This window comes from Poecile atricapillus, chromosome 5, assembly GCF_030490865.1.
Source record: "Poecile atricapillus isolate bPoeAtr1 chromosome 5, bPoeAtr1.hap1, whole genome shotgun sequence".
Classification (NCBI taxonomy): domain Eukaryota; kingdom Metazoa; phylum Chordata; class Aves; order Passeriformes; family Paridae; genus Poecile; species Poecile atricapillus.
The window spans coordinates 17,157,296-17,175,951 of NC_081253.1; the positions used below are offsets into that span (position 1 = coordinate 17,157,296).

General features: G+C 34.6%; 1 protein-coding gene across 1 annotated transcript in view; it reads right to left on the reverse strand.

Moving 5' to 3' along the window:
• KCNH7 (potassium voltage-gated channel subfamily H member 7) overlaps positions 1-18,656 on the reverse strand; it is a 204,977-nt gene that overhangs the window by 33,391 nt on the left and 152,930 nt on the right. The window contains exons 6-8 of the mRNA XM_058840561.1: positions 7,367-7,792; positions 2,372-2,771; positions 1,699-1,898 (exon numbers count right to left, since the gene is read on the reverse strand). Coding sequence (XP_058696544.1) covers positions 1,699-1,898; positions 2,372-2,771; positions 7,367-7,792 — 1,026 coding nt within the window. The remainder of the gene's footprint in view (positions 1-1,698; positions 1,899-2,371; positions 2,772-7,366; positions 7,793-18,656) is intronic.

Consider the following 18,656-nt stretch of genomic DNA (forward strand, 5'->3'; position numbering starts at 1 on the left):
TCCTCCATAGTGCCTCACAATCATATTGCAGAATATGAGCTATTTAATCCATTTAGTTGTTACTTCACAATTATGACAAATCCAAGACTAATTTCCATACACCAGTTTCTGAATTACGCAACTTTTCATGTGACAACATTCAGTTATAGTTACTATTTCATGTGAACCAGGTGTTTTTAGTACATTCATTAGTGGTAATGAATTAGTTAAGGCATATATGATTTTGTAATATCTTCAGAAATAATTCAGTGAGCTACTTTAGACTTAGGCTGAACACACCTGCCGCTGAAGGGCCTTATCCTGCAAAGTGCTGAGTACCCACAATTCCATTGCCATCAGAAGGAATTAGGGTTATTCAGTGCCACCCAGGATGAAGCTACTGATGCTGCCTTCCGCTGCAGTAATCCCCAGCAGAGGTTTATACAATTGTCCTTGTCCTGCCCTGAACATATTATCCCTCTGGAGGGGACACATGGAAGTTGCAGGTGAAGCCAAATATATTAATTTTCTACTGTATTTTTAATATCTGCTTTACTTAATGGTAACCATAAAGTCAAACTGTCAATGATTCACCTTTATAAAAGATTTTAATCAAGTGCATTGTTTCTGTTTACTGCATAACAATGTAGTACTCTGACAGTCATTCAGAAGTGTATGTACAGATACCACATGAAAGCTGTTTGAATGTATGTCAAAATTTTGGAAGTTGATTTCTAGTTAAATCCTTACAAAAATATATAATTTTTTTTATTCTTGACAGCTTTCTGGAGAGTTCTGCAAAGTTTCTAATCTCCAGCTCTGAATAGTTCTGGAAAGCATCTCTACAGAGATACAGATTTACAGGTCCTTAAGATGTACAATGCCCTCAGGTGTCTTCAAACTGATGTTGACTTTTCAGAAAAAAATGTTTGTATCTCCAGAAAATAAGACAGAGATATAGATGCTTATTTTTGCTCAGTAGCAGATTGTTATTCCTTTTTAGCTAGCCATGTATTTATAGAAGGAGAGGTTAAAGAGGATTTTTTGTCAAAACCAGAAAATATGAGTGTTATTCCTTGTCAGTTCCTAGGAACGAGTTTCTGTGGATGGCTAAATGTTGTGTTGATTTTCAGTGTAGAATTATGTAGTTGTGAATTCAAGATAATTACTTTTCAGACTGTCATGCGATTCAAATGTTTCTCTTTAAAAAGAGCAGCTAAACTTGCCTGCTCCTCTCCTCAACCCATTCCCAATATAACTGTTCTAGATTACATGAAAGAATTTTGAAAAATAATTGATCTCCATAGGTTTTATAGAACAGTAACTGTAGATATCAACATAGGTACTCCAGTTTGATAGTAGAAGAGGAAAATCAAAAGTCAAAAAACCAACAAAATTCTGGAACACCTGTATCTGAAATAAGAAACCTATGAGTATTTTTTTCTTTATTAAGCTTACAGAAGTCACCTGCAGTTTTCATTTTCCTATACACAGTGGGAATTCAGATTTCTGGTATACCTGGCAATAACCTAGGCAGTGAAATGCTTGTGCACCAAACATGTAGAGAGTGACTTGATTGTCAGTAACTGACATACATATACACCTTCTTAAGCTTGTATTTTGCAGCTTATAAATACTAAAGACTTACAGTCTCTTTCTAATTTCTTATGCATTTATCTATTCCTCAGCATCTCTGCCTGAAAAAACAGATGAACATACCATGTTCATGTCAATGCCATTGGTGTATGTCCACGCGTGCTGGAAGTATTCCTCCAGTCGCTGCCGCAGAGGGTTCGGGATCTGATGAAAGCGTATGAACTCCTTCACTCGCAGCATCTGCATGTGATACCGTGCAGTCCCCGAGTAGAGTCTTTGGATTATTGCAGATACGTTTCCAAAAATGCTAGCGTACATTAATGCTGGATTAAAGAGAAACAAACTTACTTAAGTCATATCATTGGGCTTTACAGATGAGTATGGCAAAGTAAAAGTTAAGAACACAGGGCAGAGTTAAAAAGGTCTGCATTCATCTATAGGTTCAGTTTTAAATAGAAAAATAAAATGTAATTATGATTATCCAAATATGATGGACTACAGTTTCCTAAATCCACTCCAAACTCACCTTCTTACCTTATACAGGATTTGCTTACAGACACTGATATACAACACAAATATTCTGACAGTTTGGATAACAGATTTTGAGTAGTCAAGCAACTTGATTACTTCCTGACACTGAATGAGTCACAACATATTTTTGCATGCAACCTTCCTTTCCCTAAGAATCTGCCCTTCCGGCTGCAAACTTATAATCTTATTAGTTTAGAATGTTAAGCCATTTGCTCAAACACACAGAGAAAAAAAAAAGATTAAAATCCACAATAAAATTACTTACAGCCAATCAACATGACACAGATGGAAAAGATTTTCTCTGAGTTGGTGTTTGGAGACACATTTCCAAATCCTACACTTGTCAGACTGCTGAAGGTAAAATAAAGTGCTGTAACATATTTGTCCTTGATGGATGGTCCAGAGCTTGCATCACTCTTATTGTAATGCTTTCCTAATTGTTCTCCTAAAGAATCCAACCAGCCAATCTTGTGAGCCAAGTAAGGTCTTTCTACATTTCCAATGGCATACCAAATGCAAGCAAGCCAGTGTGCAATTAGTGCAAATATGCACATGAGGAGCATCAGAACCGCAGCACCGTATTCGGAGTATCTGTCCAATTTCCGTGCTACCCTCACCAAACGCAACAGCCTAGCTGTCTTCAGAAGGCCTATTAATGTAGTTGTCTGTAAAAATAAGATAGAAATTAATTTTCTCTGTATCTGTGCAAATGTATTCTCATGAATAGTAAGCATGAATAAACCACTAAAATTCCATTATTTTGGGGAATCAACACAAAAAGTAGAAGAACCCATTTCAATGTAATCTTAATTTAATTTTCTTTAAACTATCAATTTAATTTAAAACCAAGGAAGAAAATAAGGAATTTACATTTAAAATCAAGATATATTGAAGTTATCATTATGTGCTAAATACCCTTTCATGTTGAATATTTTACTTGATCTGAACTCTTCAGTCGACTATAATGGATTTAATGACCCAACAGATTAATGATTTTTTAACATGATAAAATCTAAATTATTGGAACTGCTCAGAATTCTATGACTGTCCACATAAGTAATAAGTATTCTTGGACAAAGCTGTGTGACTGTATTTGATCCTGTTTTAGAAAGTTCTTGAAATGCTCTGGCACACATATTCTAAGAAAGAGAAGTAATAGGGCAGAAGTGTCCCAAAGAGTATATCTACAAGATTCCTCCTGTTTGTAATGGTAAGAACACTCATACTGGTGAAAGAAGATGAAGCACTGTGAACAGAATATCATGGAAAAGTTATTTCAGATCAATCTTTTTGCATCTTGCAGGTGTAGTGGCAAGATCCAGTAATAAAACTACTACACCATTAGAAAAATAAATTGGGCAGTTTTAAGCAGGAAAGTATTTCAAAATTTTCAGTGCAGGCTTATGCTATTATTCATTGCATCCTTTTTGAGGCTCTGATATTTTTAAAGGAATTTAGAAGTTATTAATATAATATAATAATATTATATATATACACATTATAATTAATTATATTAATATAAGTTTTCAAATTTCAATTAGTAAATAAATTTCATACTTGGTAATTCCTTGTAGAAGGAATAGACAGCATTGTAAAGAGGAACAACTGGATTGAAAAAAAACAACCTCAGCCACCTCTTTTCCTTGCATTAAGTCTGAACATATATGATTCAGTAAATGCCAAGAGTGCACACATTTAAATTTTTTTTTTGCTTGTTTGTTTGGTTTTTGGGTTTTTATTTTAACATACATGTATATTACATGACAATTAAAATGAAAGCCTCACAAACCACTCTGACAGTAGTATCCATCACATTAAAGCTTTCTTGCAACTAATACTAGACTAGTTTTTACGTTTTATTAAATCCTTGCATTCACCACGTTTCTGAGTAAAACTCCAAAGCTCTTGGAACAAAACAAGAGTTTTGTTGTCTTTCTTGGCTGCATTTCTCAGTGGACAGCTCAATAAAGTTCACATTTTCTGAATAAATGAGCAAGAGGATAATGTAAGGTAACACTCATTAGTTCAGTTTAACGTCCCAAATAATAACTTTAGGGTGAATTTCTCATTACCATTAAAGAAGGTTAGTGACCTCAATAGTCTGAAAGACCACACCCCTCAAAATGCTATGCCTAGGCTGAGATTCAGAAGCATGTGAATATTGTGATTAGGTTATTTTTTTGGTAAGATAGATCAGGCTTATGTATTTATGATCCCTTAAGGAAAGCTAAGATTTGCTTTTAGTGGGGTGTTTGAAATATTCTATTAGAGATGTAGTCATCTCTCTATGTCATGCAAGAGAGCACATATTCTAACAGTGCCCCTTAAATAGATCAGATGGTAGATTGTGAATCTATGACATGTCAACACTGTTCCACCCTATTCTTAAGATAAAACTTGCTAATATTATTCATCCTCAGTGTCAATCCTATACTTAGATACATCAGTTTGAGCTCTGGAGTACGCGGAAGGTATATAATACAAGAAAACTTCATCTCCTCAAGGGTAAAATCAGCATGAATGAGACTAGATATGCCTAAAGCATCAAGAAACTCATTCTGAGTTTAATTTTCTTTAGCATAGTGGGGAGGCTTTAACACTAAAATAGAGCTGGCAGTTGAGGTGAAAAACACGGTCCCCAAGTTTTGATGTGCCTTACATGCTGCCCACTTCTACATAGATGTAGCCTTCACACAGTAAGAGTACATCTCCCATGTGTCACTTGGCCAGGTCAGGGACAGAAGTTCTTGCTTTCAGAACTACGTCTCATGTAATGTAATTTTGTTGATGTGCTGGAATACTATGATCAGCACAACACCCAAGGAGGCAAGGGTCCTACTCCATCAGTTACCTTGCCCCATCTGGTGCCAACAATTAATGTCTGCAAATACCAGTCTGATAGATGCTGCTCTCTTCTCTGAATTGCTTGCTTCTCTGTTTTCATCATACCTATCTGCTGGACTACAAGTTCAAGAGTAGCTGGATAATCACATCAGAATCTTTTCTCTTCTTTCCTCTCCAGCTGCTCATTATTTTTATCTTCCCAAGTATCAGGGAAGCCACCTAACTTTTACAACACACACACAAAAAAGAGTAAATGATTTACTACCAACCATCATAATTTTGAATCTAATTAAGTAGAAAAAAAACCCTAAAATTGCATTATTTTCCCTATTTTAGAAATGGAAAGTTAACCATCTGACTCTGTTGCTTTCTTATGGTTGAAAAAGTACGGCTCAAAATGAAGCATTCGGATAGTGCTGTATGTGGTATTTGGATTATTATCTCCTGTCCTTTCAAGACTCCATTTGATATGAAGGTGCTTTAAAGCTGCATGACCACACATGGAGCTCTCTTTAGTGCTTATGTTGTTTAATAAAAAGACCATTCAATACAATTTTTCATTGGGGATCTTCTTTGAAGACTCTCGAGATAACAATAAAGAGCTATTTCATAAAAAAGATAACCCTTATGACTGAAAAAATTCTATTAAATGAAAAATGCTCCATTCTGTCAGTTTTACATTTGCTTCTTCTTGCTAAACTATAAAAAATGGCTCACTCGTGTAATATTACAGTTAGCAATGTCGGAAGAAAAACTACATTAAGTAGCAGCTTAGAAAAGTGATTGACATATTCAATACCATGAATGAGAGAGAGAAGCTATGATGACATGGTGAATGGAACATAATCTATATAACATTGCTGCTTAGATGAACAAACCTGTTTTTCTAAGTAGAGAAACTGGTCAATTACTAGATTTTTGAGGGAATAAAGAATCAATTTACTTATATCTGCAAGAGTGAAAAAGTCATTACATGGTCCAATAATTTCTGTTTCAACTTCCACATTTTTATATTTGTCTACTCATCTGCAAGAATGCACTTGTTTGTTACTATGATCTGCAACATTATCTTACATTAAAGTTATTGCTTTAGCATGATTTTAGCACCTAAAACTTTACTCTTAAGAACATCTGTAATAGGGGAGGTGTGGAAGAATGATGATCAGGGGCACTCCTTCAATGAACTTTGGAATTGATCCCTATTGTAATACTTTATTTCCCACACTTCTAATCACTGAAAATAATTTTTGGCAATGACAAGTGATCAATGATCAGAAAGGAATGCAAAGCATGCCTGAAGGGGAATGCTGTAGTCTGAGTTAGAAGTATAGCCATTATGAAAATGTTTGTCTTTCACACGTCTGTGCTTTCAAAACCACAGTAAAAGTTATCTGCAGAAAGATGGACACCTGCCAAAGATAATGCAAAAGGTGATCAAATTTTCTCTTAAGTCTCTGGGCTTTTTAGTCACCTGCTGAATAAAAAAGTTCTCTTCTGGTAAGAGAACTATCAATATGTTCCCTCTGTCCTTTATATTACTCTCTCTCTTCTTATTGCTTTCCTTAATAACATTTAATTTTAGTCCATGGTTTTATCTCATGTTTCTCTAGACTCCTCATTTACCTTTTGCTTGGTTTGCTTGGTTTTTTAAAAAAAAAACTTCTGTATTCTGTGCATCACAGAAAAGTCAATCCCAATTCTCTACTTTTCAGAAAAAAATATTATGATTTTATCCCTTCTTAAATGAAATAAAATTGTTTGGAAGAACTGGGTCAGGAATCCTGAATATAGCATATATTTTATACACCTTTGGGCCAGTTTTGGATGCATATATTGAGCAGTTTTTTACTCTATTGTAATGCCTGTCAAGGTAGTATCTTTTTCCATCTTTTGATAGTCCGTATTCTTGATAAAACTGACAATAGACAAATCTCTCTGATAACTAGTATAGTTTATGCTACAACTAATTTGTTTTCTGTCAAGTAAACCTCCGATCTAAACATTTTGAACAGAGAAAAAATATTTTAATGATGCAATGCCAACACAGCACTTATATGCATCATGGGAAGTTTTTAAAAGGTAAGCAACAAATAAAAGCAGCAGTTCTTATATAAAACCATTCTTATATAAAACCAAGTCCATCATACACAATATATTTATTATTTCTAAAGACAGTATCAAATATGATATAACTGATAACCACTAGCTGAATCATTCAATGTTTTCTGTCATCAATGAAAGCTAATGCTGAACATTATTCTACAAAGGAAGATTTAATTTTAGTTTAATTTTAAAAGATGGGATGGCAATACTTAGCAGCCTATTAAATGACAAGCAAAAAATACTTTAGGATACACAGAATACCATCATTAAGTGATAAATTAAGATTTAAGATTTCTTATTCATTTAAGCTTACCTCTTCAGAGCCAGAGCCAAAAATCAGCAGATCAAAAGGTATTGCAGCAACCATGTCAATTAGGAACCAGCCTTTGAAGTAGTGAATTGCTATTTTTGCTGGATCACTTACCACTTCTTCATTCTGGTTTACATATGTTGTTCTGAAGTTTATTAGAATGTCAATGATAAACATAATATCCACAATTAAATCTACAACATTCAGTGGGCTGCAGGAATATCCACACTCTCTCCTCTTCCGATCTTCACTGTCATTCAGAAGGAAGGCAGCAGAATAAGGGGTGAATATGGCGGTGTATATGACCAACAACAAAATGAGCCAGTCCCAGACGGCTTTGAAAGGACTATAGTGCAATATAGTAAACTTATTGATGCGAGGTGTCTGGAGTTTATATTCTGGTAGAACATCAGCCCCCAAGGATAGAACCTAGAATAAGAAATATACCACATCAATAATCAGCCAGTGTATGTACTCCAACTTCCAGTAAACACAGCAAATACAGGACAAAAAGTACTTCACTGTAGTTTTGAGGATTAAGCTACAATTACTTATTGTTTTGGCAAACTAAATTTGTGAAATTTATGGTGTCTGCCAGGTCAAATAAATTCATTGACAATTTTGCACAGTAGGTTGATTCTTGTACCCTCTAGCAAACATTAAGAGGCATATCTTATATCCATAAAATCTGCATTATTAAGCATGTCATCAAATTCATTCATCCATGGCATGATAACCTTGCCAGCCTACTCATGGCCAGGGAATGACTTTTCTTGCAGTGATGGAGTGTTTTTCTCCCAAAGCAAATCTATTAGCACTGGCTTACATTCCCTACAAAAAGAGTTTACTCTCATTAGAAAGTGTAGGCAATCAAAATTAAAAAAAACCACAAAAAAGCCCCACAGATAGAGAAAAATCTGTTAGTGTCCTTGACAGCTATCTACACTTTGAGTTCTGTAGTGTGAAAAACCTTCATGCACAGACAAATTTCACTGAGGCTATAGTTCTAGTTTAGCAAAAGGTGTGACAAAAGATACCACAGGAGTATTGCCTTTTGCTCCACTTCTACTTTTGTCAATGCCTAAAGCTTATTATTCCTTTAAAAGTATGGATTTTTTTATCTGCTGATGTTATCTAAGTTGGATTTCAATTTTATTTGGAAGGATTATGTTTGTAAGCACTGCTTAATTCGCTGGATCTGGACCTGAAATGTTTGCTTTGTTGCAAAGAGTAAATATTGTGTGTGCACCAGATAAAACAAATTCGCTTTGGCTGCTCTTTCAGTCTGACTGAGCTCTGACATGAAGGAACAAAACCTTTAAGGATAAAAAGGTATATTATATTTTGTCTCTATTCAGCATTTGGGATTGTCAGCAACGATGCTAATTATTGCCTTCTGTGCTGCAAATGATCTCCAAATCCTATGGGACTTGGAACACTTCATTTTACATAGACGTATTAACAAACATCAGATGGTGACAATCTTCAGTTATTACCCATTTGGGCAATACTCATGTTCATGAAATCTTACACTTTTTCCACCAGTTACTTCTGTTTATTTGTTATTTTCCTGCAATTTAAAAACAATTCTATTTAAAAAACCAAGTTATTTCAAAAGCTATTAAAATGAATAATTCTACTCAAATGAAATGATGATTGGAAGGGGATATATATTTTCAGTGATATTGTCTGCTTTTATTGGCTTTCTTTTTACAGTTAGTATTTTGGGACTTGAGATTTCAGCCTGTTCAAGACTGAGGGAATCCATGCTCCTCAAATATAATCTTATAAAATTCTAAGGGTCAGCTCACTCTTTTCTGTTTAAATTTCCAACAGAAAGCGTTGTATAAATCTTAGATCCTATCTTTAGTAGTCTAAGTAGCGCTAATCTTATTCAGTCAAATTCTACTCTGAAAATGTTGTGAGAACATGGTGGTTAATAACCATTCTTCTTTGAACTTGAGGAAAGAAGCAATTAAGTCATCCAAAAGAATATGGGTTAGCTTCAAGCAGCCGCTAAGCACAGTGCTGAGCTGGTGGTAGAGGCTGTTCATCAATTTTTTGTATTGTAACTAAGACTTGCACTTAACTAATGGTACTGGCTGTTTTTTATGCATTGAACGCATTAGCTGACAGCAAGCTGAAGCATTTCTTAGTCTCTTAAGCAGTCTTAATATTTTTAGTCCCTCACCTGATGAGTTGACAAGAAATGTTTTCTTAGTATTTGAGAACAGTGAGTATATGTGGCAAGCGAACTGCTATTTATAAATTTCATATCACTGTTCTCCTGCTGGGTTTTCAGACAATGAAGACAATGGATTAGGCAACAAGGACAATAAAGCCTACTTCACATTTCTTTCTGTTGCTTGAATATTCCAGACACTGCTTCATTTCAGAGCAATGCATAATGTAAATTTGACTAATTCCCCTGAAATCTGACTCCTAATCTAATTCTAGTTACATTTATTCCTAAATTGGTTTAAACTGAGTTAGGCAAAACTGGAGTTAAAAAAGCCCAAACAATTGGACAAAATGAAGAAACAGCCGTATAAAAGTGATCATAGCAGAAATGCATCCATCTTCTTCTTGGTGATAGTTTCTTATACACACAACACAGGAGAGGCTGAACTGATTGTTGTGAGTTTCATATTCATAATGTTATATAGAACTTTGCATTTCTTATTGCTTGCTCCCATGCAATGAGAAGTGAAAACAAACACTCCTATAACTATCTTGTTTGTTGTATCTTGAGAAAGATATGATTATTTCTCAAATAAAAAAATCACACACACAAAAAAGACAAAACACATTATTTAGTTTTATGTTGGCAGTTTCAATAAAGACTGATTTCTCCTTTTTTTTGTTGTATAACATCCTTGCAAAGCTTAAGTACTGACATTGGCCAGTGTTGGCCGTGTTGGCTAGATGGAAGACTTCAGTCTACTTAGAAATTCACTCAGAAGAAGATGTTTAATATTTCCACTTGCTTAAAATAGATGTCATCAATTTCACTGTTGGTAAAAAGAAAATGTATTAACTTGTCTCTTCTGGACAGTAAAACTCATACTTTGGATTGTAAAAGAAGTAGCTTAGGAATGAAACATTTTTAAGCGTAAGAAATGTGATTAGGACAAGACAGAAGTATTGCAGTGTTAAAACATCATTGAACCTTGGGATAAGGCATGAAAAAAAAGCCAAGCATCCTTGCATCTTACTAAAAAGAAGACTATAATGCTGAGCAGAAAAAGTTATACCAGCTGTAATTGGTTTCTCTTAAGAAAAATTAGGAGTATTCAAGCTTGATTAAATACCACCTCACTCTGGCTTTCCTCAGGAAAACAGGAATATATTTATAATTGGCATGCTTTGCAAGCAGTATTAGGTGTTAAGGTTTAATCTATTTAAAATGAGAACATTTCAAGGTTAAATAAAATTTACTATATTTTGCCTTTGAGTAAAGAACTCTGAAATAAAATTCAACTCTGTGTTCCTGTTTATCTCATTCACTGTTGAATTGTTGATTCTGTTAATTCTGAAATGCTGAAACTGCTGGAAGTTAAAAGACTTCATTCAAACTCATTTTTGGTTCTGTGAATCTTGCTTGAGGTGTTTCAGGAAGACAGGGCTGGTGAACACCTTCTACACTTTTTAGGTTCATGCAACTCACTTCCTAAGACCACAAGTTCAAGGCAGCATTTATTATAGAAGTATTGCAATCAGATACCCAGAAAAATATGGACTGAGATCAAAGTAACTGCCATAAATTAGCATAGTTTTAGATTTTTCTTTCTGAACTGTTTGGTAGCTTTCAGCTCCTCAAAGATAACTATTTCATGAAAATTGAAAGAAAATATATTTAAGGGTAATGAAAATTTATTATTGGCTGCTATTCTGTAAGCAAGAGAAAGGAAGTGTATGTACCGGAGGTGTATCAGGGGGACTATCAGGTAACAGTTAATTAAAAAAAAAAAAAAGATTCAGTAAGCCTTATCACCTTACAATGGGTTACACTGCTCATGGTCATGTCATGGTGTAATTTTTTTGTGGCAGTTCCATCATCGTTTCCCTCAAGAAAACTTGCCTGGTACCCGATGTAATTTCTGCCCTGTGTTGTGTTTAAAACCTCTTGTTTTGCACAGTGTTTTTTGAAGAAGTTGCAAAGAGCCAGACTGGGTTGATGTGTTTTGCATCACATTGGCCATATGTTTCACTGGCTAACTGGATTGTGTAGGGGACTCTTGCTGTATTCTCTGCAGCATCACATGCAGAAACAGTATTTAACCCTTCCTCTTCCCTTTAAAGATTCATTTATAAAATAAAATACGTAGGCAAAATGTTATACAACATGTTGTATGACCTGGGAATTTTACTCTGGTGTTTGTTAATGAATTTCTCAATGATCTTAGGCAAGCTTCTTAATCTCTCTAATTTCTGTCAAGTAATGACAATAATATTTACAACTGAAAGTATCCTAAAAGGTAATGAGCAGAAAACTTTCATAAAAGATGCTTTCCAACAGCAGTGGGCTCCCATAATTCTTACTTCTCTAAATTTAGTTGATTATTTTTGTTTTTTAAAATTAATTCACACAAATATTTGTCTTCGCCTTCACCAAAAGAATTGTGACTAGCAGTCAGAGGTGATTTTTCCCATCTACTCCACTCTCATGAGACCCCACCTGGAGTGCTGCATCCAGCTTTGGGGTCCCCTGCATGAGATGGGCATGGTCCTGTTGTAGCAAGTCCAGGGAGGCCACAAAGATGAGGAGGGGACTGGAGCACCTCTCTTACGAAGACAGAGTTAGGGTTGCTCAGCCTGGAGAAGAGAAGGCCATAAGGAGAACTTACAGCACCTTCCCATATCTAAAGAGGGCCTACAAGGAAGTCAGAGAGAGGCTTTTTGCAAGAGGACAAGGGGTAACAGTTTTAAAGTACCAGAAGACAGGTTTAGATTAGATGTTAAGAAATATTCTTTACTGGGAGGGCAGTGAGTCACTGGAACAGGCTGCTCAGAGTTGTGCATGTCTCATCCCTGTGAGTATTCAAGGCCAGGCTGGTTGGGGCCTGAGCAACCTGGAGTAGTGGAAGATAGCCCTGTCCATGGCAGGGAGATTGGAATGAAATAATCTTTAAGGTCTCTTCCAATCCACATCATTCTATCATTCCATGATTTTACTATTCAAACTGTAATTTCAAGAGACTCTGAGAGACCCACATATACATATCACATGTATATTCATAAACTTTGTTCTGAGGCATTTTTGTTCTAAATTTATTAAAGAATGCAAATGCACACAGTAAAAACCAAAGACCTAGAAACAAAGACGCATAATAGTATATGAATTAATCATAGCAGAAATAATAAATTATTAATGCCACCATGAAATGTTAAATAAATATTTCCATCAAACCATTGCATGGATTAACAGCAGTATGGTTTCATGGTTATTCTATCACTTCATGAGAGTAAGTGTAGAGCAGGGTTGTTACATGCTTCACCAAGGCTCTTCAAGTGACTATAGAGCTATGTAAAACACATGAACACGGAAAAGAACTAGGAGCTGTGCCTGACGCTTTCAAGAAGCACTGAACTCATTCCATGAACATATTGCAGTTGCATGGACCAAATACAATATGCAAGTTATTCAGAAAATAGTAGGCCTTTTTGACTTCTGCTAAAAAGTTGCAATATATTTTGTGCTGTTTATTTCCAAACAAACAGCAGACAGGTGACTAATGTACACTCACAAAGAATGTGTAACATACTCACAATCTAGGTAACACCTTCCATCTCAGACAGAAGTACTGCATATCCAGAAAATTTGAACAAAGAAAAATGTTTACAGGTGACAAAATATTAAAAAGAGGTATAAGGGCTTGGCTGAAACCCAACAGTTTTAAGGCAGATGGACACAGAGATCCGTGTGAAAAATAGATGTGGAAGTTTGATGGGCGCAAACTTTAATAAATTAGATGGTACTTTGCTATGTCTCATGACCAAGTGTGCCTCATATGAAGTGTATGTATATTTAAATGGTGTTCAGTACTAAATACTGTTTTGTCACTGCTGCTTTTGCAACAGATGAATTAAAGTAAATCTTGTACTAACAGGGTTAGCTACTGCATAGCACCTCTCATGTTAAGAGAATTTCATAAACATTTAATAAAGTTCAAACTATAAATATAGTCCCAAATTACTTTGGGAACTTTAAAATAAACATTTATCTCATCCATAAAACATCCTGTGTGAAACTATGGAAGATGGTACCTCTTCAAATAAAATGTTCAAAAATTTATTTCTAGTAATTACTATATGACATGAAAAAATATTTTTTTCTCAATGTGTTGTTGCACTCACTCCAGCAGAAGTCCAATGCTAGGCACACAGCCCTGAGAACTGAGTGGATAATAACTCCTTCATCCTTAAGCCAGGAAGGATGTAGCAAATTAAGAAACACATCAGTTCCTGATATGCTGAGAGACATGAATATCTACTATGAATAGTGATTTAAGAAACTCACTGTATAAAGCATATTCAACACCAAAATATTAAATTACATGAAAATGTAAAGAAGAAACTGAACCAGGATAATTGTATTGTAAACATTATCGTAGCTGGTGGAAAAAAGGGAAGGAATTTGAACATCTGTCTCTTTAGATTTAATCCAAATATACAATAAAATGTCTTCCTTTTAACAGGTAGTTTTGAATTAATTTTCAGATCTTTATCAACAAGTCTATTAACCGTATTGGACAGGAAAAACTTGGAAACGAAAGGAAATGAGAAACATGAATCAGACTTCTAAGCTAAAGCCATATTCTTGTAATTGTTTTTGTCCTGACCTTAAATCTGAATGATAGAGCACTCAAAATGAGGTAGTATTGCTTCAGCTTTAAAATTATTTTAATAGATTTTATGGAACTGTCTTCTCTTGAAGTAACCTCTCCTGTATCTCTTTTCTCCTGTGTATTAGTTCTGTTGAAGCTGCCAAGCTATAACTAGCAAGTACATCTCTTTCCTTTTCCTCTCTGTTCATACCATTACCATGAGACAACCACAGACTGGACCTCCTAAGGAGATTTCTGAATCTAAAACCAACTAAAAATAAATATTACACGAGTATTAATGAACAAATGGAATTTAAATTAACATTGCCTCTCTGATACTAGGCATTACCTAATTCCCCAGAAGACTATGATGCACTTTCATATTTCAGTTATCTTGATGATTGTCTTCCTTATGCAGACAGGAACAATTAAGATTACACCAGTATGAAAGAAAGCTGAAGTGCTCTTGATTTGGTGCAAACACATCATTATATAAGGCTTTAATGTATCAGCATTACAAGGTATTTTTACATGTAAATGATATTTTTACATGTCTTTCAAAGGACTACTTTCAAAGCTACTGAAGAACATCTCCTGAAATACTAATGGTGGAATGTTAATAATACTTGCCTTCTTGTATTATTCCCTCTTTATCTTTATTAAAGACTTCAAAATTATCTAATATGACTATTTGCATGTAACACTGAACACTAAAACATTCTCTGTGAGACAGTTTGTAGTAAAATTATGAGGTCTTATATAGAAGGGTTTTTTTTTATTATTTTTTTTATTATGTCCACATATTCACCAAGTGTAATTTTAGGTAGATATTGAAACAGAACTTTTGTTATTAGTGGTGGAACCTGAAAATTCAAATCTTATTGGAGTGTATTCTAATATTTTTTTGTTCCAGATATCAATCTGTCACTATATGAAGCTTATTTGAGAACGATGAGACTTTCTGGGAGTGCTAAGTGCCTTGCTGAGGCCATGAAGTGATGAATTTTCATATGGTTATCAAAAAATTATATACATCATATTCAGCTAAGCATATTTACATACACAGCAACCCAAAATCTTCAAATGGTTAAAGAAAGTTATGCATGTCCAGTGGTTAAAACAGAAGAAACAGACCTTTTCTCCTGTTAAATAAAATTGTTTAGGTTTCAGGGAAATAATATTTATTGGATATTACCATCAAACAAGACTCTTTCACAAAAATTGAATATATATATCTCTAACCTATAATTCAATTTTATTAAACTAGATATTAAAAGACAGGAAGTATTTTTATAATTCATTTTCCATGAAAATATTAAGAAATGGTATAATAAACCTCAGGAGCCTCTTCCTGCCAGTCAGTATATAATTACTTTTACATTGGTGGATAATGCATTGTCAGAGCAAAACTTAGAAACACATAGATTTACTGAGAGCACTTTATTGATCTGTAAAATTAAATTAGAAATATACAAATTATTAAAGAAGATATTTACAAAGAAGATACTGACTTTTTTTTTAGCAAAAGCTAATGACAGAATATGTATTAAAAGTTGTGTTACCCTCTTATTTAAAATTCACTATATTATTTCAGAAGACAGCAAATGTTATCCTTCAATATTCTATTGAGTCTGTGAGTTATTCATTGCTCTTCTGGCAACACTAAGCTGCTGACAAGCATTTATATGTCTGAAAACAAATTATCAAGGGTCAAATTTCTTATAAGGGTTTAAATTATTGTGTGCTATTTTCTATCATCTGTTCATAGCATGACAATAAAACAAACAGATTTTGTGCTTGTTGATGTTATCCTTCTCATAATATTTACGAAAAAGGTATTTTTCATTATTATACATTTTGACTGGTTTTCTAGTTGTTAAATACTTTGATTGGATAAAGAAAAGCATAATAGCTCTAAGAATTTCTGAAATGTATGGAGTGATAATGAAGTATCTACATTCACAGTTTGGTTCTATGATTACAGTATTTACTGACATGGCTGTCAGGAGTACAGGAGAAAGGAAGAAAAGATCCTTATGCATATCTTCATATTTAACTTTAACTTTCAGCTTCATGGTAAATAATTTTTTCCATAATATGCAAAATAAGCAAACTTTAATTTCTAGAAAATCTGCATTTTGTAATTAGATCCCATAGTGTTTAAAAATGTATGAACTGCAATTGAAACTGTTCACTCTGGTAGGGAGAAAAGCTTAGTTTAGAAATTACCATCTTCCCTGTTGCTCTCCTTGTTTGTGCCTAATGAGCAAATCCCAAACTTGTTCATTCTGCCCAGGTTGCCCAACACACTTTTAGGAAAGTTAAGTGCATTACCCAAACTTCTATAAAATTTAGCCATCAATATTTTAAGCAAAAAGCCATTTGGCAAGGGTAAATGGAACGGACTGCATACATAGATGCAAAAAATCTTATGATACAAATGTTATTTCATTAGTAAAACTAACCTATAAAAGCATGATCCAGATTTCTAGGGCCACACATTCAATTTATTCTGGTTAGGCACAGAAAAAGTGTGGATTTATGACCATGGAGAAGTGGGGACACAAACTCGCCTTTGCTCAGCCAGTAGCTGGATCTTACATTAGACACTTTATTGTTTTACAATGCAAAAACTTATTTTAGTTTTGGGAATTGTGAAAAGACATGGTATGATCTTCATGATGATTCTTCACTAAACACTCTGGTATTTCAACAGAAACAGTAACAAAACAAAAATAGCACAGAATCAGTGAGACAAAAGTAAGTCCTTGAGAAATTCTACCTTGCCTCTGTTATGCTAAATGAAGCCCATGTTTAGGAGAGAAAAGATGTTTTATTTATGGATTTAACCAGTGTCCTGATCCTGACTATGAAAGAGTTAATTTTCTTAGTAGCTGAAACAGTGCTCTGTTTTGGATTTAGTATGGGTATAATGTTGACAACACACAACACACATTAGTGTCTTGGTTGCTAAGTGATGTTCACCCTAAGTCATGGGCTTTTCAGTTTCCCAGGCTCTGTCAGGGAGCAGGTGCACAAAAAGCTGGGAGAAAGCATGGCCAGGACAGCTGACCCGATCTGGTCAAATGGACAGTCCACAGCGTGCTGAGAACATCATGCCCAGACTATAAACTGAGGGGAATTACCAGGAAGACAGATTTCTCATGGCTTGGGAATGTGTTTGGCATCAGTCAGCAGGCAGTGAGAAATTGTATAGTATCACTTGTTTTTCTTGGGTCTTTGCTCCCTGTGTCTCTCTACCTTCCTTTTTCTCTCCCTCCCTCCTTTTGTTTACAGTTGCTATTAGTATTAGTATTACTCCTGATTTTCCCCTCCATCCCACTGAGGGTGCAGGAAGGACATGAGCAGCTTGTGTAAGACACTTTGTCACCAACTGGGGTTAAACTGTGACAATCAGGGAGATACAGGAATCTTTTTGGTGCTACTGCAGGCACTGGAAGCTCAATCCAGTGGAAAAAATGCCTAGAATAGAATCCTGTAAGCCTTAATGTTCATTGTTTTCTAGATATATTGACTAATTTATCACACTGTGCAAACTGCAGTTTCCTTTCCTTACTGGATATTGTGGGTGTAAAGAAGTGAGAAAACAGACAGCACGATATATCTGGAAATAACTATCCTAGACAAAATTTATTTTTCAAGCTTTTTTTGGAAAACCTACAAGGAGGCTACAGCCTGCATCCTATCCTAACAAAATTTGTCAAAATATATTAGCTAGCCTCTAACAAATTCTGCAGAATGGCCATAAGCCACAGGCTCTGATTTTTTGCTCAATTCCAAATCCAGCAACTAACAGCATTCAAGACTAAAATGCAGCAAAAGGTGTTATTCTGCTTTGGTTATAGTCTTCCATTTGTAATTCACCTACAAACCCAGTGAAACTAAACTTCCTTGAACAGAACAAATTGGCACAAATGTGAGCCCATATCATTCAGCAGTTCTTTTGCTTCAAAAGACAGGTTTCTTCATAATTAATAGAATTCATTTAGAAAGTAGAACATTTTCAAAGAAGATGGATACTTAGAATAGAAAAAAAAATGCAAAGCTGTGAAATGAAGAACTTTTCTTTCCATTTAATAAACGTTTCCCATTTATTAGTAGTAGTATATTCACCAGTCTGCCTGAAGCTGAATGTACCATTTCAGCTTCCAAGATACTGAGTAGTTACTGGAATTTCTGTATTTAAAAAGATGCTGCCTTAATGTAAGACTGACAATTCTGTGAGCAAAAAAAAAAAAGAATTTTTTATGCTTGTAAAAAGACCTAAAGTATCTTAAGGACAATTTCATCATGGGCTACAATGCAAGATTTATTCAATTGTCAAAGGAAAACAGACTTACCTAAGGTAAATCAAATATCAAGAAGAAGAAACTCTGAGTTTTCTATGTACTACAAATATCAGCTAAATATTCATACAATTTCAGTAGTTTATTTCAAATAGATTT